The sequence below is a fragment of the Bos indicus x Bos taurus genome, chromosome 12 (assembly GCF_003369695.1).
Source record: "Bos indicus x Bos taurus breed Angus x Brahman F1 hybrid chromosome 12, Bos_hybrid_MaternalHap_v2.0, whole genome shotgun sequence".
NCBI lineage: Eukaryota > Metazoa > Chordata > Mammalia > Artiodactyla > Bovidae > Bos > Bos indicus x Bos taurus.
Window position 1 is genome coordinate 20,604,151 of NC_040087.1, and position 21,207 is coordinate 20,625,357.

A 21,207-nucleotide genomic window follows, 5' to 3' on the forward strand; every position below is an offset into this window, starting at 1 on the left:
CCGTCATGATAGGAGAAACCAGAGATACTGGTACAACGGAGCCCATCATTCTGACCTCCCACCATCACTCTTCGTTTCTATCTCTGCCCCCTCCCTCCCTCCCTGGACCTCTCTGTCTTCTTCTAATGAACTTCCTTTCTTCAAATTACTTCCACAAATTATAACCTGGCCTTAAAATGTTCTCCCTCCCAGAGTATTAGGTTTTGTGGCTTATAGTAGACAAGCTCCTGCTAATCTACGGGCTCTGCATTCACCTGTGGTCTGACAGAACTGACATCTAATGTTAAAAGAGAGGGGAAGGCCAGAACCTAATGTTTCAGAATCCTCCCAGGAGACCACTGGCAAAACTACTGCCAACTCCAAAGACTCGGGTTCGTTGCTGCTCTGGATAGTAATGAACTATCTGTACGAAGATGACCCTGGAGCAGGCATTGCCTTGGCCTTGATGCTTTCCTTGCCCGAGGAGCTGATGAAACCTCTGTTTGGAATGCTAGAACCTCATAGCTCAGATATGTTTTCTAAAGCCTTGCTCAGATTTCTTTCTTAAGCCATTGCAGGGGAAAAAAAAAAAGTGAGTTTAGTCCACACCAGAGTCTCGGCTTGGATATTAGATGTGACCAGTTAGACTCCATGGCAAAGTTACTTATCAGAAAGCACACGAGGAAGGCTCTATTCTAGGTTATTTATAATCTACCAGCTCTGAACTCATTGCCTAAACATGCAAAGAGATAGTAAGCAAAGCAATAGTCAAGTTTGGGCCCAGTGCCCCCCAGCAATGCTTGGCATACAGTGGGGAGCCAGTAAATACTGTTGACTTGGAGAATGACTCTACCAGAAATTTTCCCTGGTGACACAAACATAATCTGGCACTGCCAGGAAAAGAAGACTAGAGCTAAAGGCTAAGAGGCAAGGAAAGAGCAAGGGATGAAGGATTTGTGTGCAGTCTATCTTTAATAACACAATCCCATCACTATCTTTGTGGCTCTGGAGCTCAGCTGTGGCATTCCTGTTTTGACCAGCCTAATTCAAAATTTGGGAGCCATTCTGACCTTCTCTTCCACACCGCTACATTCCAGTAGTCACTGTGACTCACTGATTGCTCCTTCATCATTCTCAGAAATACATCCTAAAAGGCAGTCAACCCTGTGTCCTCAAAAAGAATTGAGCTCAACCCACATGATGCAGTTCTCCTATCAGTAAAGACCTCTGAGGCTCAGAGCTCCTTTGACAAGATCTAATAAGCAGCTGAGTTTAAAAAGAACCTTTTAAAATACCTAACCTCTTGTTTTACAATGCAATTAAAGTCTACTTATTTTTGCTCAAATCAGCAGAAATATAGGCTTATGGATTTGGCTTGTTAAACAAGTATCAAGCAGTTACCACACGCCAAGTGGGAAGCTTGCATGCCTATTTCCTTCAGATAAAATATATCCACCTTACAATCTTCTCCCATAAAGTTTTATTCCTCTAACATAGGGATCACCAAATGAGGGCCTACCACCTGTTTTTATAAATAAAGTTTTATTGAAACACAGCCACTCCCATTCATTTAAACTCACCCATGGCTGCTTTCCTGCTATAATGGCAGAACTGAGACTTTGCAACAGATGCCATATGCTCTATAATGGCTAAAATATTTAATATCTGGCTTTTTACAGATAGAGTTAGCTGTCTAAAATACTGCTTTCCGATGTTTTTCTTTAAATATGATCAATAGACTAGTTACTTCTGTGCCTAAGTAGACTGTTGACTTAATTCTGGAGACACGGCCACTGAATCTAACAATAGATGTGTCATGCCTAAAATGGGGTAGCCACCTCCCACCTCACATCTTATTTGCAGAGATGAAATTATCATACAGCAAAGCAAATTATCATACAGCAAAGAGAGCTTGACAGAGAGCAAGTGATCAGAAAATGCTGGTCTCCCATCCTACAATTAACAAGGGGCTGCAGATAGTTTTGTACTACTGATGGACACTCAGCAACCACTGGGAACATTTGGTTTTTTCTTTCTATTTGGTACCAAAGCCCAGAATCAAGTTCCCCTTCTCCATTTAAAAAGTCACTCATTTCTTCTTTTATGGCCTCAAATCCTATTTTTGCTGCATGAAGAACGCCCAGCTGGGCCTATGCTGTTTTTCTCCCTATACCACCTTGGCACTACATGTTACGAAGCTTTTAAGAATAATGCCAGTGTCACTCACACTAAAGACATCAGCTAGAGATCCACTTTCTGAGCAGTCCCACTTCCTGTAGGCTCAGCAGGCTTTCATACCAACCCAAGCTTCCTAATCTAAGAAACAGTCCTTGTGCACAAACTTGAAACTTTGAAGAAACTGTCTTATTCTTAACTTTTGTGACTGGTTTCCAACCTCTGCTCAGGAAGACGTACAAGCTCCCTGTTTCTATGATGTGAATGAACAAACCAGCCAGAGTTGTTTGGTTGTGAACTGAAGTTAACTTCTGTCATACCAGTGATTGGGCAGAGCTGCAGAAGGTCATCAAGATAGCAACATAGGTCATTCTGGACTTCAGTCTCTTTCCCAAGAAGACCAACTAGCAAGTCTCCACACATACGTCCACATTGTAGAAATGCCCTCACCTGGGGGTGAGGCTGAAGCACCCCTCTGAAACACAGAGACTGAGAAGGACCACGTTAGAAAGTAAGAAGAAATGGCTTCCCTGGTGGCTCAGGGGTACAGAATCCACCTGCCCATGTAGGAGACATGGGTTCGATCCCTGGGCTAGGAAGATCCCACACGCCGCAGAGCGACTAAGCCCACGTGCACTACAGCTATTGAGCCTGTGCTCTGGTGCCTGAGAGCCACAACTGCCGAGTCCACGCGCCCCACAGCCCGTGCTCCGCAACATAAGACGCCCGCACACCACAGCTAGAGAGCAGCCCCCACTTGCTGTAACTGGAAGAAAGCCCGTGCAGCAATGAAGACCCAGTGCGGCCAAAGTAAATAAAGTTATACTTTTTTAAAAAAGGCATAAAAAGAAAGTAAGAGGAATGGCTCCTTTCTGACCACATCACCACCCGCTCCAGGCTGACGCAGCACTGCACCGAGAGTGCCCCCTGGTCCATGGTTTCTCCAGTGAGAGAAGAGAGGCCCAAGGTGGACATCTGGCTCATCCAGCTCATTCAAGTGTTTCAGGACACATCCTGACAGATCCGCTCAGGTCCTGCCTCACGGATCAGAGAGATAGAGAAGGGGGGCAAAGCCTACATACAGCATTCAGCACCTACACCTTAAAAGAGCATACTGCAGTGCACCTGAGCAAAATCCCCAGCCAGGAGCAATGCCCATGGGCAGAGCCAAGCCAGTGGCCCCATCTGGCCAGAGGGCTCAGTTGGCTCTTATGGGATTTGGGTCTCTGGTGAAAGGGCCACCATACTCCCAACTCACCCAGGCAGGAAAGCAAGTTCACAGCCCAACCTAACCACCAAGCATAGTCTCATGTCCCACTCATGCAGGAAGCCTGGCCAGAGAACCCAGATTGCCAAGAAGCCTGTCCTACGGCCATGCTTGGGCAGAGCTAAGTCAGACGCCCTGCGCAACTGTTGAGCACAGTCCCTGACACCACATAACCAGGAAGCCTGATCAGGGACTGTGGATGACCTTGGAGCTCAACTCATGGTACCACCAAGCCAAAGCCCAGCCTGTGGCCCCACCTGACACAGAGCCCAGCCAATAGCACCATCCAGTTGGGAAACACACCCTGAGTCCCCATCTGACCAGGAATGGTTGCAGAGCCCAGCCCACAACTGCCCAATCATACCATCCTGCCAGGGAACACAGCCTGCAACCTCACTCAACCAGAGGTAATTACCGAACTAGCAGCTCAACCCAACCATGAAACATAGCCAGAAGCTCCACCTAAAGAGGAAGCCCACCCAGTGGCTCCACTTGAACGCACAGTCTAGCCAGCAGTCCCACCCAACCAAAGAAGCCAGCCAGCAGCAACCCCTGCAACCTCTGAGCATACGCAGTAGCCTTGTTCAAACAGAGACCCTGACAGAAGGCCTCACCCATCCATAGCTGCTGGGAGCTGACTGGTGAAGGTCTTTTTCCTGCCACAGCAAATCTATAAAGTCTGGGAGAGCAGACTGCTTACTTTAAATACATAGATGTTAATGCAAGGAATGAAGGAGCTTGAAGGATTACAAAAACATGATAGAACTGAAAGAAACAAATAAAACCCCAGTAACTAACTGCAGTATGCTTGCCTGGAGAATCCCATGGACAGAGGAGCCTGGCAGGCTGTAGTCCATGGGGTCGCAAAGAGTCGGACATGAATGAGCAACTAATACCCACTCACTCAACTCTCATAGAGAAATGGAGATCTATGAACTAACAAAGAATTCTGAGTAATCCTCTTAAAGAAGTTCAGTAAACTACACGAATGCACAGACAGACAAAATTGAAAAAACAGTGCACAAATAAGTAAGTTCAAGAAAGAAACACAAACTATCAGAAAACCAAAACAGAAATCCTAACGCTTAATACAGTGACTGCACTGAAGATTAGAGCCTCAACAGCAGAATTGATCAAGCAAAGGAAAAAACAAAAACCCCAGTGAATTACATTTGAAATTATCTAGTAAGAGGAGCAAAAGGAATACAGTGAAGAAAACCTATGGTAGTTGGCTTTCTTCAAAGCCAGCAATATATACACTATGGGAAGGAACCATATATACACTATGGGAATCCCAGAAAGAAGAGAGAGGGACAGAAAGTCTATTTAAAGAAATACTGGCTGAAAACTTCCCAAAATTGGAGAGAAAAATGGGCACCCAGATTTTTGAGGGCCATGACCCCAAATAGGTTGAACTTAAATAGGGCTACCCTGAAACATGTTATAATTAGTCGAAAGTCAAAGACAAAGAATTTGGAAAGCAGCAAGAGAGAAAGGGGACTTCCCTGATGGCTCAGATGGTAAAGAATTTGCCTGTAATGCAGGAGACCCAGGTTCAGTCCCTGGCTTAGGAAGATGCCCTGAAAAAGGAAATGGCAACCCACTCCAGTACTCTTGCCTGGAGAATCCCCATGGACAGAGGAGCCTGACAGGCTGCAGTCCATGGGGTTTAAAAGAGTTGGACACAACTGAGCAACTAAGCATGCACACAAGACAAGAAACAAGTTACGTACAAGGAACCCCCATAAGACAACCAGTGGATTTCTCAACAGAAACTTTGAAAATGGCTGTTATCAAAATGATAAGAAATGGCAAGAGTTCAGTGGTTAGGACTCCACACTCTCACTGCTGAGGGCGCAGGTTAGACCCCTGGTCAGGGAACTAAGATCCTGCAAGCCGTACGCCATAGCCAAGAAGAAATAGCAAGTGTTGGTAAGAATGTGGATAAAAGGGATCCCTCGTGCACTGTTGGAGGAATGTAAACTGGTGCGGCCACTATGGAAAACGGTATCATGTTTCCTCAAAAAAGTAAAATAGAACTTCTATATAATCCAGCAATTCCATATCTGGGTATGTATCCAAAGGAAATGAAATCATTGTGTCACAGAGATATCTGCACCCTCATGTTCTATTGTTTAGAACAGTCATGGAAAAAGTTAAGTGTCAACATATACGGTGGAATATTATTTGGCCATAAAAAGAAAATCCTGCCATTTGCAACATTATAGAAAAACCCTGAGTGCATTACGATAAGTGAATTAAGTCAGAGAAAGACAGATACTGTATGATCTCACATATACTATATATAATCTAAAATCTAAATCTAATCTAATAAAAAGCTAAAATCATAGAATCAGAGTACACAGTGGTGGTGGCCAGGGTGGGGAGAATGGCTGAAGGTGGTCAAAGGGTACAGATATAAAGTATATTATCTTATTTGCAATATACACATACATAAAATCATCATATTATACACCTGAAACTTACACTGTACATGCCAATTACACCTTAACAAAGCTGGCTGGGAGAGTGGCAAGAAAGCAAGATGTGAGGAGAGGGCTAGATGAGAAGGACAGAAAGAGGAACTAACCACCTACTTGGAGAGGCCATTTCAGGTTCTTTCCGGCACTCTGTATATTCTGGGCTGGCTGCTATGTGAGATACACTCTCCATCTACAACTAAGTGACAAGAAGAGGGGAAAGATAAACTAGAAGCAGATCCTGGCGATAACTTTTTCAAAGCATTAATACTGCCAATATTAAGTAATAATATCTGGGGAGACAAAAGACACAGCCAACGATGTGATGATGAGAAGCTGACAATGGAATGTCAGATAATCGGTTTACATTTTGCAAATCTTATGTTTATACAGTCTCACATTATGAAAACCCTTAACCTTCTGAGAGTATGGCCACATACAAAGCACCATGGGCTCCACTAACAAAGGGGAAGGGGGCTCTGAGTCATTCAGATGACACTTGCCAAGGATTCCTGTGCTGCGCCCGAGTCCACAGACACCAACCATTTCCTTACGAGTGAAAATCAGATTAAAGGACATTAAGGCAGCTGTTTTTATGGGGGAAATGAAACAAATGTAGTGTGTGGAGCGAGCCCCCAGTATTCAGTCATTCGTCCAACATTCACTATACACCTATGTGTGCCAAGCACTATTATGCTAGTTGAACGAGGTAACAAGTATTTAGAATAATACAGCTTCTGTTTTCTGGGAACTTACAATCCAAAAAGGAAGGTTCAGATGGAAACACAGAAGCTGTTATGGAAGAAGAGTTTATTCATTTGCTTTGGATATTGAAATGTAATATAGGAGTGGAAGGGTTTATTGAGGGGAAGGCGGCTAGCTTCCCAAAGTAGGTTCTGTAGAATGCTAACCTGGTAAATTTGGGGACAGGAGATCGTGTGTCATTCCATGGTTAAACACTACATATGACCACGCTCCTGTAGAGCTATGAACACCATGAACATTAACAAATGAGCAACTCTAAGAAGTCTACTGTTAAAAACAAAAGCACAAGCCTATTCAATTTGCATTTCCCATGTTATTACTCATGGAACCCTTTATACAGAATAGCACCTGTAAACAACCTTGGGAACAGATTTTGGGGAAACAGGTTGAATGGCCCTCAGTGTCATTAGACAGTTGCCAACACTGCAGGAGAGAATAAGCCCAAAGCCAGGAGGATCCTCTAGGCTGAGTTCATTGCATAACATATCCAGAGCCACTTAACAGAAGTAAGCAAATTGGGATCTGCAATACAAGATCAAGCAAGAAGAAAAACATAACCCACATATGACTCCTGAATCCTTGTTTTGATGACAAATGCTGGTCTTCTGAAATGTTAACTCTTACCAGAGATAAAATGTATAGGAGATGAGGATGCCGAGGCATGCCAGGCTATGGGTCTAAGCCTATGTCTGTGCAAACATGTAAATGTCACTTCTTGGGCCACTCCTGTAATAGGATGGAGAAAAAAGCTCCTCAGTTGCAGTTTCAAGAAAGTGAAATAGCCAAGTCATCTACTGAAAAACTCATTCATACCAACCAGTTGGCACCATTTCTCACATTGTGCCAGGGCATCTGGACTCTTAACACAAATGTATTCAACTATATTCTAGCTGATAGAGAACCTCTGCTCATTTCATTAAATATTTGGATACCATTCTAGATAGTAATGAAGTCACAGATTAGTAAAACCTTCTCATGACCATTAACCATTCCTTATACACACAGTTCTAATTTGGGTCCCACATTTCAGTTTGCTCAGGGAGTTAGCGAGACAGGCTATAGATCATAGATTTTCTAAAAAATGCTACTGAAAAAGACCAACTGCTAAAACCAATCAGAAGGCTGAGTGATGCCAAGTGACTGTTTCCATTGATTTTTCTCTCCCTCTGGCCCTTGTCTGGTCCCCTTCACTGGCACTGAGAAAGATCTGTTCCTTACAGCAAACAGCCAACTCACAATTCCCTTATGTAAAAGACAGATGAGACGCCACATATTCTGTACTCTGCTGGTCTTACTCTCTCACAACACTCATTCACCGTCCCCTCGTATTGTGTATGAGAAATCAAAAATAATTTATCCTAAGATAAAACAGAGAAGCCCTCTCAGAATACAGCATGTCCCTCACGATGTTTAAGACTCCTGACACCACTCCCTTTCCAGGGCATGCTAGAATCAACTAGAACACACTTTTGCAAGGTGGTGGCATCCGTGTGGAAGGGTTGAGTGGAAATGGGCAAGGTACCTGCTGTCAGAACGCCTGTATCTGCCCAACAGAACCTCTGGTCAAGCGTGTGGATTTCTAGTTTCTTCTCGTTCTCAAGATTCTTAATTTCATTTTTTGTGTCAAGTACCAAGCGAACTGTTTAAACATGATGGATGGCTAAATTATAAAAACCTGTCCATTTCTCTAACGTCACCACTCAAATTCCTGTTTGCTAAGCTTATGATGCCTTTGAAATTGTTGACATACAACCATTATAGTTCTCACCTCTCGTTTTCTCTGCAGACTCTAGCCCATGAGGCAAGGTAATTGCATAACTGATATGCTCAGTATACAGAATGCGGTCACGCGGCATGAGATATTTTTAATACATTGCCTTTTAAAGCCCATAGTACAAACCTCTGACTGTCATTTAAAAGTGGCTCTTAAAATGCAGCCCAAGAAGGCATTCAAGGGAAGTCATCTCAGAAGCTTGCTGAATGTGCAGATTCCTGGGCTCTGGAATTTGCATTTTAACACATACTCTGGCAATTCTTATACACCGAAATTTTAGAAATACTGAAGATTTCAACAGTAACTAGAAATTGGGCTTGAAAATTAACTTGAAAAAATGGGGACACAGCCCTGAATATTGAGTGGGATTATTTAGTAGATGGGGCTCAGACAGTAAAGTATCTGTCTGCAATGTAGGAGACCCAGGTTCAGTACTTGGGTTGGGGAGATCCCCTGGAGAAAGGAATGGCAACCCACTCCAGTATTCTTGCCTGGAGAATTCTATGGACAGAGAATCCTGGTGGGCTACAGTCCATGGGACCGCAATTGAGTTGGACACGACTGAGCAACTAACACTTTCACTTATTGGATACTTAACCGAATTTGAGGCTTTGAAAGTTGCATAAAATACTGCACCTTAAAATTTCCCAAATCTCTTCCTATTTCCACAGTAAGCAGCATGCAAGACTATAACTCTGTTCTTTAAAAATGTACTCACATCTTTCAACAAAATGCAAATAATCCCATTTCTATTTCCTCTGCTTAGGCCAAGATGGCTTTTATGTTTCTGAAGCGATCCACAAAGCCAAGATCGAGGTTTCAGAGGAAGGCACCAAGGCATCTGCAGCCACAGGTGTGTGCCCAAGAGGACTGGGTGTCAGCAGTGCTCAGGAATGCTGCGGGCCCGCATCTCCCCCTTTGTTAGACTCATCCAGTTCAGCCTTCACACTTCTAAGCCTTCCCACTAAAATCCCATGTCCAGATGTGATAAGAGCATTAAAAAAAAAAAAAAAAAAAACGGAAAAACGGGGTGGGGGGGTGGTTAACAGAATCAAGTTCTTGAAAATGAGGGGAGAAAAAGAGCCATTTTGAAAAGGATCTGCACCATGACCCCATAAATAAGGAATAGTCATTCTGAAAATTACCTTCAGGAAGGAATTTATTCCATGAAATATTCTGAGAATAGGACACAGTGTTGGCTAAGTGCTATCTTTTCTTTTTAATTTTCCCATTTGCACCCCATCATAACACTAAAACAATGCTGTATCATTAGGATGCTTTTATTTCTTCAAAAATCAAGTGACTTTGTATCCAATTATAATAGTGACTTTCCTCAAATGAAGAGAAAATACAATGGGATTCTACTCTTTTATCTTTCCTGCAGCTCTGTTGTTACTGAAAAGGTCTCGGATTCCTATTTTTAAAGCGGATCGGCCGTTCATCTTTTTCCTGAGAGAACCGAACACAGGTATATTAGTGTTTTTTGATAGGATTCATGTAAATATTTATCAGCACCTCTCTAGCAACAAGGGCTCATTTGTCCACCCCAACCTAAAACAAGCATTCCTTTTAGCTGGTTTCTGTAGTGCTTCCAAAGCTCCCCAGTTGCTATGTCATGTATCCTGAGAAAGGGGGATATTTCATAACTACTGAGGAGACTAATACCCTCTTGTGGCTTTTCTGCCTTCTGTTCCTCTCAGCCCATTTAAAAATGTAAGTTTCTACTTCTGGGGAGGACTTAAAAAAAAATGATGAAAGTAAAATAAACGATGTATCTTTTTTCCCCATTGTTGCTGAACTTTCTGGGCCTTGTAGGCTGAGGGTGTTCATTCAGGCCACGAGTGTCCAAGTTGTCCCCTGGTACTCTCAGCGCCCCTAGTATCCTAGGGAATGCACCTGCGTTTCTATAGCTTTTCTGTTGATCTTCCTCAAGCTTGTTGAAATTACACAGAAATCAAATATTTGCCCTAGGCCTTGTCCTACCATACAACCTCATCTTAATCCAAAGATGGTATGGTACAGGCAGAGCCTTAGCACATCAGAAGGACAAGCAGAAGTCCTTTAAGTCTCAACAACAGTGAACAAAGTATTCAAATGATTCCTCTTAATGTTGCCCCACCTTCTCTGGCAATTACTTATCAGCCTGGGGAAAAAAGAGAGATTCTCAGTAAAGAGTTGTTGGCAAGTCTAAACAATGTGTTAAAAATAAATAGGATGGACCAGGACTAACAAAATCAAGCAAAAGTGGATCTACTTTAACTAAACATCAGGCATTATTTTTATTTATGGAGAGAAAAAATGTCAAGTTAGAATAATGAAAATTATGCATAGGTTTTACACAAATCGTTAAGGAAATACTGTCAACATCATTTTATCTGAGAATCATTTGCGTACGGCTGTAATTTGTGCTAGAAAGCAAAGACACTTGTGACAAAAAGGATGAAGATAATCATTCACTAGGGAATTATCTATTAAGGGATTATTGCGGGGAGAGAAAGTCCATCAACAGAATATATCCTCATAGTATTTCACCAGATGAAAATGTCACTTATCACTCAGAACAGGTATCAGAGAGCCCTCTCTTAGAAAGGATACAGGTCAAAAACAGTTAAGATGAAGAACGACAGGTTCTACTCCCTCAAGAAACAAGAGACTGGACTAAACCTGAACAGAAGGGTCACTGTCAAAAGCTCATAGCCAATAAAGGTTGACGACAGTTAAGAGAACAGTTTCTCTTCTGGAATTCAACTGCATAAAATGATGTAAAATCTTTGAACTGACTAGTAAAGGATACATCACTGTTTCTGTGATAAAGAGTTTTCAGAACTGCCTTAATAAACAGAATGAAAATATAATCCAACACCAGTTCCATGATCCGCAATAGTCCCCGTGAGTTTCTCTGCCTTTCTCCCTGGGAGGTACCTGCTCACATCACACAAGGCCGAGTCGCTACTCTTCTGATGACGGGGTAATGAAAGGACAGAAATGAGCCTCAGCCTCCAGTATACCAAACTGACGAAGCTTACTGATAAGGGCAAATCATAACTCAATCAGTTGACAAATGGGACACATGTAAGAACATTACCAAAAATGATCTTCACCTCAAGATTAAACTGTTGGAGAACATCACTTGTCCAGCCTACAGTCAGCCATCCAGTGATCTAAAGGACCTAAAAGACATGATATTCCCCTCCATGTACTCCCACTTCCCCTTTGCTGTAGTAGTTCAGTAATTTAACTAACACGCCCAGTTTCTTAATCTGTAAAAACAAATAAAAAAAGCTCTGCAAGAAATGAAATATTAAGCTTGAATTTTTATGGGTTTCAAAGCTTGTGACTGTATTTTGGGGTAAGAGCGTAGACGGAGTATGGTGGCAGAGAGATTAAGGACAAGAGGAGACAACACAAACTGCTTCTTGCCAACTCCACCTAGGGTTCATACCCTGAAATATATTAAGGATCAAGGGTCTAAAGGATCACCTCATGAGCAACCTGTGAAATGCAAGAAAGAACATTCTGATAAGGAAAAGTGGGCAAATGTTGGAACAGACAGAATATTTAGTTGCTTTACTAAACATTCTTGTTAAATATTAACTTTTATCTGAATGACTTGTAAAGCTCTTCTGTTAATCTCAGAATCTAAACATATATAATTTAAAACCAGACAATATATTCTGGATTTTGTGTATCTGATGTTGAATTTAGCCATGTGACTGCAGCTAACTATTAATACCTTAACAATTCCACTTACTAAGTAATATCCTGCTCAGAGGTATTTTTTAAGAGGTTTAAAAAAAATGTTTAAAGAACTGCATATGAAAATACTATGTAACACTACATTATGTTTTTTTCTTGACAGCATTTGTCTTCAGTATTGGGAGAGTTTTGAACCCCCTACACTGAAATAACAGAGCTCAAGCATGTTCTCCACTTTATCTATGCTTTTCTTCAAAAATTACAATTTCATTTTCCTATACCCCTGAAATTTAAAAAATGATCTGCTGAGGTGTACAAAGATAAGGGTATGTGTTTTTCAAATATTATGAACCTAAAAATACTTCCACTTTGCCATAATTTTATAAATTTATTTTACCCTCTTTTAATCTAAATGTGTTTTAGCCTTCTTTTCTACTCGTTATCCCCGAAGCACTAAAAGGCACAGCAGTGACCTATGAATGGTGAGTGAGTCAGGCCACAGGCTCACAGTCCTCAGTAAGGACACGTGAGGCCACAGTGGACTGAGGGTGGATAGTGAATAGCGTTGCCTTTTCCTTATCCTGGACAACTCAGGGAGAATGCAGAATGGACAAAGTCATTTAAAATGTGTTTCCTTTCCATTTAGCTTCTAAAGGAAATGGACAGTTTAAGTGTAACAGCAGAGCAGAACAAAGAGATCCGTGGAACCCTCAGTCTGTTGTGGGACTTCTGCAAGCATGGCATCAGGCTGCTAAATGCTACACATTTCAGAGTATGTGGTGTCCCCCAAATTTACAACTCCCTGACAGCTTCACCACAGTCCTGGTGAGAAAGGAAAAGGGAGGGGTTGAAGGAAAGGAAGTAAGGAAACCAATAGAGTTCAAAGGTGTCTGCTTTTGAAACAGCTTTTAAGAGTCTGCCTATCCGCAGATACGTTTCCATTGTCTAGGCAGAAACGGAGTGTGTCGGAGTGGCCAACAAAATCTAAGAACATAGAGTAAAAAGACAATGCAGATTATGTAACATGTCATTACAGTTAGGTTTAACAAATGTGAACTTCAAGTGGTGTATTTTTCCAATGCTAAAAAGCAATGCCTTTAAAATTCCATTATCTTAAGATGGTTTTAAATGATTACTTTAAATGTGATTATTTCCTAAACCACACAAGAGTAAAATAGAGCATTTATTGATGGAATAACAAAAGTGCTTTTCTTAAATATTCTTCAAAATACATTTGTACAACTTACAATAATATATCCAAAATAACTGTATATACAAAACATTGCCTAGTTTTAATGTATGTGCTTTTTTTTCCCCAAAAATTACAAAGTAACTTTTTTATTTTTTTGGCAAAGTTCAACCTTAACAGAGGTGACAATTTTGAAGGTTGGTTTAAGAAAATAGAACCTGAGGGAAATTGACACGCAAGAGTCAATGACAAGCAAGAGATTTGGAGGAATATTTTTAGTTTGTTAAATAAAAATGTTTTTTTTAGAGTGATACTTTTCACATTACAAAAATAAACCAAAATGAAGAAAAGGTCACTGTAAAATGATGGAAAAAGGATCTGTAGACTTGCTCTTAGTATTTCAAAAAGCCAACAATGCATGTCAAAAAATGAATGCAAGATCACAACAGTCTTGTATTTACTTTGTATTTGGAGAAGGTAGTGAAATAAGTGGCCACATTCTCTTTTCTTTTAATTGCTATTAATATGGTTGATCTGATTGGCTCTTCGATGAATTTCATCCAAGAAGTTCTCCAGTTGTTCTATTAGCATTCTTTTTTTAAACCTGTATGAAAAAATAAGTATAATAGCACTCTCAATTTCTTTTTAACAAATAGTTACATATCAGTATAATTTTTTTTTAAAGAGAAAAACTGCTTTGAGAAGATTTTTTAAAGTGAAATGAAAATGAAAAATCAACAGCTTTATGATATATAAAATCTCTTAGCAAATTATTTTATCAGTACAGTATTATAGTTTGTTTCTAAAACAAACAATCCAGGCCTAGGTACAATGGATAAGAGGTTATTTCTTTCACAGTAAAAAAGAAAAACAAGGGAAAAAAAAAAAAACCTAATAAATACAAGGGTTATAAACATTCCAGCAATCTGGGTTCCCAAAGAAATGACTCCAGTAGGTTCTTATTCTCTATGAAAGTGCAATGTTGAAAGGAGTATGAATAAAATATGAATATAATCCCCCACAAAATGGAAGAAATGAAATTTGGCCATTCACATTTAAACTGTGATGTTCTACTATTACAATTTGAAAACTAGCAACAAGTTAAGGACAATCAGACATCAGCACTATAGGATATAGCTAACAGTTAAAAGTTCAAGTGAAAATTTTTAAATTTTTTCAGTAATAAATATAGCAGACTAAAATTGCTTTTGTACAGAAGTATGTGTACATAATGTACAGAAGTATGCAGATGCTTTTTAGACTCTCCAAAAACACGGCCCAATTGATGCCTACTTCCTCTGTACTTGTAAACTAATAACAACTAACCACCATAATATTATACAACTCTCTAAAAGGTAACAGAATTCAGGCACCCGGAATACAGCTAAATCTATGAAGTTTGAGTTGATAGCATGTTATATAAAGAGCAAAACAGGTTAAATATTCAAAGTAAGTAATATGAAAAGTTATGGCCTTATCTTGAGACTTGAAAGTAGCCCATGCTCTAGCCACTCATAGAGGGAAAAAAAAAAAAAGGATTAATGGCTTTATCTTAAAAAAATAAAAACCTTTACATGAAGCATGGAAGAAATTGGTGGGGTACATAATTAAAGGGTGGGTAGCATAATTAAAGGATGGGTATCTTGGAAGGTCAGATGAGATAAACCTTAAGTTTTCTTACAATACTAGAATTCTAAAAAGTCTTAAAGCAGAAATTTTAAAAAACACTTTTTTACTCACTAAACTCATACAACTATGCTTTCCAGTTAATTGCACTTTGTGGTCACCGTTTATAATCTTGATCCACATTCCTTGTACTAAAGTACGTAATCTTGGGCTACTGAAGCAATCAGAATAAGGCTCATTTGTCCAGCTCTTGTCCCTTAATTACATGTTTTCCCACGTACAAGTGAACTCCTGCATTCAAATACTGCCTTTCAAGGTTACTTTTAATCACTAATATTAACTGTAGTTCAAATATACAGAGAAAAATGAAAGACTGTAAAATATAAAGACATCAAAAAGCCACAGAGTAGGATAAATGAGAATTATGCCAATACCTGTAATGTGTAGAGAGAAAGGGTTCATGATTTCTAAAGAATTTGTGTGTGGCTATTTTTTAAGTGACCTTAACTTTCAATAAACCAAAAATAAGAATTACTTATTTACACATTGGTGTGTCATATACATGCATAACAACACAAGTATAAAGTAGATACTGTTAAAATACCAACTATAGAAACTGGGGACTCATTTCATCATACCATAATGTACAACAGATTACTTACCTTGATGCTTCTTTAATGACATTTTGTAAAAATATTAGTCTTGTTTGTAAACTGCCTTGCACATGCTTCAGTAAAGTGAAGATTCTTTCATATTCTTAAAAATAAGAGAAGCAAAAAGAAAAGTGGTGTTACTTTGCACACTTATTCAATATTTTCCTATTACAGTTTACTACACATCAAGATTAAGACAAAACTAAAAATAGTTTACCTAAAAACTTCACCGTTCTTTAGAGATTTTATAATACATGTATTTCATCAGACATCAACAAAGATAAAATAACTTGTCAAACACTGCCTTTTCTTGGTAAAAGTTCTCATTAGGGAACTCATGTATATATATATCAAAACATACAGCTTAGAAGAATGAGTAAACAGCTTTTTTGGTAGTGCCACTGAAAAATAAGAAGTGGCCTTTACAAAAATCCAACCTTACAACAAACTCTAAATTACAGCTAACATAGGGGGTGGATAAAATAGAGGAAAAAAATAAACAAGAATGCTGTCTCAATTTCAAGTTTTCACATAAAACTTAATAGTCCTCTGTCAAGGACTATAAGCTCCTAAAATGACCAGTACTGAGTCTTACCCACTTCTGGACCACCCATGGGCACCATCATAGCAGGTGATCTGTCCAAATCTTCTGAATGAATATCAGTAAGAATATTGAAACTTTATCTCACAAAGTTCTTCTCTACTCATATAACAGACAACTTCATAATTTTAGTTTTTTGGCCTAAACGCATCCCTGTCACTATTATAGTTTAAATCTTAAAAGTTAAGATGGTGGGTAGGTACTGTGCCAAGAACTTTACAGATATGAAGTCATTTAATATTTATTGCATCTTTGGGGGTTTTTTCTGTTACCTTAAAATTCCAAAAAAAAAAAAAATTCCAGTTGCTGGTTGGCAGAATGTTCAAGACTATCGGTTCCTGTCATGGGAGGAACCAGGTTTAATTTTTATCTGTGTGTTTCCCTACTCTACTCTCATCCCTCCTTATTTACCACACCTAACACAGTACTTTGGATATAGCAGTAAGTGTTGGCTGAATAAAGAATGGGATCTTATATAGCTGATATGTTGTTCTCAAGACTGATCTAAAGTCAGATCTATGCTTTAGTTAATTTGACTTTTTTCTTAGAGCACATACAAAAATCAAATCTGTTGTCTGTCTCTAATTGTACATACTTCTTCCTGGCTTTCGGATCTCCTTCATTATTTGTGCTTTTAGTTCAGTGTTGACCTCTTCGTGGCTTCTGCAATGCATCAATTTCTTTCCTCTGTTGAGTGAAGATGCTGGTATATTCTCTTCAGGACATTGTTCTTTATCTCTGGGCTCCTCGTGATTTTCTAAAAATCCACCAACAGTGAGGTCATTAGTTCCTAAGTGGTCGTGACCGAGAGCCTCTGTATGATTGGTTGGTCGTTCCAGTAAGTTGGCTGGAGAAGATCCTGAAAATTCAGCTTCCATAGCATTTGGTGTAGTATCTGATGAAAGTTGGTCTGCAACATGATTTTCAACCACATCATCCATTGTCGAATCATTAGTGGCTTCAGAAACTAAAAATAAGGAAAAAAGAAAGAAAGATGAGAGCCAATTTCAAAGCACACAGTAAAGAAAACGTCTAAGAAACAATATTGTAGCAAATCACAACTGATCTCCTTGACTCTTAGAAATTAACAATGTGATACGGTTCTTAAGCTTTGCCATATATACAGTGTATTTCAACGTGAAACATTCACAGTATTTACAAAATTTGTACAATTTTTGCCTGGGGGGAAAAAATAAAAGTCAGTTTAAAAAAACTTTTAGTTTTCTGGTTTTTTTCTATGGCAATTTTATTGAATAAGTGGTTTTCACTGCTTTAGGGAGACATATATGATCAAGATTATCATGGTTATCCTTTTATTAGAGAGAAGGCAATGGCACCCCACTCCAGTACTCTTGCCTGGAAAATCCCATGGATGGAGGAGCCTGGTAGGCTGCAGTCCATGGGGTCACTAAGAGTCGGACACGACTGAGTAACTTCACTTTCACTTTTCACTTTCATGCACTGGAGAAGGAAATGGCAACCCACTCCAGTGTTCTTGCCTGGAGAATCCCAGGGATGGGGGAGCCTGGTGGGCTGCTGTCTCTGGGGTTGCACAGAGTCAGACACGACTGAAGCGACTTAGCAGCAGCAGCAGCAGTTCATTCCAATTTACCTCTGCCTTATACAGTTACTATTTAGAGGCAAAAGTAAACACAGGAAGCTTAAGCTAATCAGTATTCTGCAGCAACATGGCCCCAAACCTCCAGAGCACCTTTCCGTATAACCATCCACATGGTCTTCACTACTTGAGCAATGAAGAGTAGCTGGTTCCACTTCAGCTCACTAGACTAGACATAAAAGGCTTGCAAGCTTGCCACTTAATATCAGATTATTTTATCTGCTCACCAGAGAAAGCAGCTGAATTCTCAGTTCCCTGATTGCTCACCAAACCACCAGGACCCAGATGAATTCATCGCCTTACTATTCAAAATTTAAACTCCCTCCCCACCACAAAAATTCTCTGAACTTCTGACTCCCTTCCTTCATCCTAAATCGTACTCCATGATTTGCAAACTTCAATGAATAATCTCAACAGCAACTCCTGTTTTAACTGAAATCCAGCTCTCCTGCAAAGAAAGCCCTCGCTCTCAAACTTTCTCCACGGACTTAAAATGAGGTGGCGTCACTAGCCCCTTTTCTTTCCAATGCCGCTTCAAGAGCGTTTCTCCACGCACTCTTGTGAAAACTCTTGCTCTTTTCATCTATAAAATCCTTCTGTACCTCTCTTTTTTCTATGTTTCTTTTCCTTGAAAAATATATCCACACCAGATTCTTTGTCCTGTAATTTACCACGATCTGGATTTTGCTAATTATTTCCCTGTAGCTACAGAGGCTTGATCAGATTGATGTTCATTCAGTATTTTGGGTGGCAGATACTTCAAATGTAGTACTGTGTAATCCCATCAGGAGGGATCATATTTGGCTTCTCTCCAGTTAAGATGTTCTTACCCATGAATGATCACCACCTACAATTAATTACTCCATTAAACATTCCCTTCATCAACTCTCATTCTTCCCCAATAATAATATTCCACATGACTCAGCGACTGAACAACAAAAAATACTCCACACAGTAATGTCAGCCTGGTCTTTATGAAATGCCAATCAGATCAGATCACTACCTCTTTCAATGGATTTTCACTGTCCTTAGAATAAAGTCTAGAATTTTTTACAATGGCTTCCAAGACCCTCTATGAAATAGACTGTGCATGTCTTTCTTTTGGTTCTCACCTTACCTCATTCCCAGCAGCCCGCAAATATACCAGAATGCTTCAGTTCCCTTAATGCCCTGCTCCTCACAGTGTGCCTCTGAGTATACTCTTCCTGTAAGAGTACTATTACTGTCACATAGGTAAATGCACAGCTTCAGTTTACTAATTTCCATTCATCCGTCAAGTGTTGGCTTAAACAGAACCTCCTCAGTAAACTGCCTTGACCCCACAGACTAAATCCTCTTGCCAAATACTTCCCCAAGTATACTTGACTTCCCTTTTTGTAATATTCATCACACTTCTAAGGAAATGTGTGATGACTTTCTTTCCTCATTATAAATGAAGGCAGAGATCACTATTATCTGTTTACAGCTACATCTCAATGCCTAACCCTGTCTAAATTAAGCATATCATTTAATAATTAATTGCCGAATTAAACAAATTGAAAACTATCTTTCTGTGGGTACTGATAATGCCCCTTTAAAAACTGTCATTTCTAAACGCTAAAGATTTGCAAATGATATTTCAAATCATGATAGCTATTAAGCATAATGAATGAATATACAAAATGTTCATTAAAAAGACATAAAAAATGATTACATGCTAATTTGGAATAAACAAATATTTTCTCTAGACACTCTTGGAACTTTATCCACTTTTCCTATATCAGAAAACTCTCTCTCATGCAGAACCAAACTAAAAGCAACAAATACTGTTTAAAGAAAAACCCTTACTTTTATGAAGAGGAAGGGGTTTAATGAGGTCTGGCTGTGCTTGGGTCATAGGTGCCGGTGGTCCTTTCCCTCCGATGTGGTTGTTCACAACTGGGCTCTGCTGCCGGCCCCTCAGCAGTGGAGACATGCAGCGTCGTCTCTTAGGGACACCTTGCATATTTGGTTCTCCAGGTCGTTTATGTTTATTTTGAGGTCCAGCCACAAATTCATCTGCCTCATCTATCATCATACCCTGTAGCAACGAAGAATTTCCCTGACTTTACATATGGTTTTCAGTTGTACGACAAACTCCAATTCCCATTAAAGTACATTTTAAAGATGTTGACATAGTATTCTACCAAGCAAATAATTTCGGCTTACTTTAGTTAAATTAAGAACTATTAAATCTGTGCCTCCCACAAAAAAAAAATTATATAATCGAACACTTCAAATTTACCTTTTTATCCAGCTTAAAGGGGTTGCCAAATGTATGCAACCTCCGCGGCTGATCAGGATCAAGTTCTCTTAATGGAGAAGGTACTTGCTTGAGGTACTCCTGGTAATTCCCCATTTGTGCTATAGGAACACTGTGCACTTGGTCTTTTCAAACAGAACAAAGCAATAACAAAAGTTAACTTCGCTGAAACTACCTTCCATTTAGTTAACAAATAATGTGTCCTTGTGTGTGAATGCTACCTGGTCTATTCCAGGCAACTTTTCCTTACCATATATTCTAAATTAGTTTGTTGCCATTATAAATATTGTGACATAAAATCTTGAGTGCTTTTTAATAAAATTTTAAATAATTTTATCTTCTAAACAAAGCAAAAATATTGCAGTTAGTTTCAGTATATAGAATAAACAGTATGTGTAACCCTTCTATGAAAATGTCTCTTCTATTCTGCTCCAAAGCAGAATTTAGTTAAAGCATAATTTACAGAAAAGAGGTATCACATAGATGATCCTTTTCATATAAAACTATAGTTGAAATGTTTACATCAGAGTTGGCAAAGGGTTAAGTTCTCATCTGACTTGATTTGTAGGTGCCAAAGGTATAGTTAAGGAAATACTAGAATATGACATATATTGGCCATTCCGAGTTAAACTATCAGATACTAGTAGATCACAAGAAAATGATTTTGTGTGTGCCTGTGTATGTGAATGTATGAAGAAAGCCACAAGGAAACTAAGCTATTACCAAAGGTTGTTTCCTCTGGAGAACAGAATTTGGGGCAACAGTGATGGTAGGAAGAAGTGTAGACAATTAGAGATGACTCAACTTTCTACTTCATTCAATGAGAATGTAATATTACAGTCAACTCTTTAAAAGTTATAATAACACTCTGTATTTTCAATATAAAGAAAAGTTTACTGAAGAAATACCAATATTAAAACCATGATCTAACCTTCATCCTGTCCTTTAAGAAATCTGCGGGTGCTCTTCAAAAGATTAGATCTCATTCTTGTTAAGTGATCCAAAAGATTCCGTCTTGGTATGTCATATGCATTTCTAAACGTCTGTGGCTTCAAATCCTGTTTTAAAAAGATTCAAAGACAAAATGTATTTTGAAACAGAAT

The 21,207-nt window shown here is 39.4% G+C and overlaps 2 protein-coding genes across 6 annotated transcripts in view; one reads left to right on the forward strand and one right to left on the reverse strand.

The window, feature by feature from the left end:
• The window catches only part of SERPINE3 (serpin family E member 3), a 33,241-nt gene extending 19,319 nt beyond the window's left edge, over positions 1-13,922 (forward strand). Inside the window, exons 7-9 of one of the 2 annotated variants that reach the window (XM_027557315.1) lie at positions 9,207-9,293; positions 9,825-9,908; positions 12,300-13,922. In XM_027557315.1, the coding sequence (XP_027413116.1) occupies positions 9,207-9,293; positions 9,825-9,908; positions 12,300-12,343 (215 nt within the window). In that variant the 3' untranslated portion in view covers positions 12,344-13,922. Of the gene's footprint in view, positions 1-9,206; positions 9,294-9,824; positions 10,326-12,299 lie in introns of those variants that run through there. The other variant, XM_027557314.1, reaches the window with a different exon arrangement.
• INTS6 (integrator complex subunit 6) overlaps positions 1-21,207 on the reverse strand; it is a 104,437-nt gene that overhangs the window by 4,786 nt on the left and 78,444 nt on the right. Inside the window, exons 13-20 of one of the 4 annotated variants that reach the window (XR_003513736.1) lie at positions 21,036-21,162; positions 20,087-20,229; positions 19,651-19,882; positions 16,801-17,172; positions 15,614-15,707; positions 13,787-13,929; positions 7,291-7,392; positions 6,019-6,100 (exon numbers count right to left, since the gene is read on the reverse strand). Coding sequence is in view for 1 of the 4 variants with exons in the window: in XM_027557312.1 (XP_027413113.1) it covers positions 13,836-13,929; positions 15,614-15,707; positions 16,801-17,172; positions 19,651-19,882; positions 20,087-20,229; positions 21,036-21,162 (1,062 nt within the window). In the remaining 3 variants the exon portion in view is untranslated. Of the gene's footprint in view, positions 1-6,018; positions 6,101-7,290; positions 7,393-10,694; positions 13,930-15,613; positions 15,708-16,800; positions 17,173-19,650; positions 19,883-20,086; positions 20,230-21,035; positions 21,163-21,207 lie in introns of those variants that run through there. The other 3 variants (XR_003513737.1, XR_003513735.1, XM_027557312.1) reach the window with 3 other exon arrangements.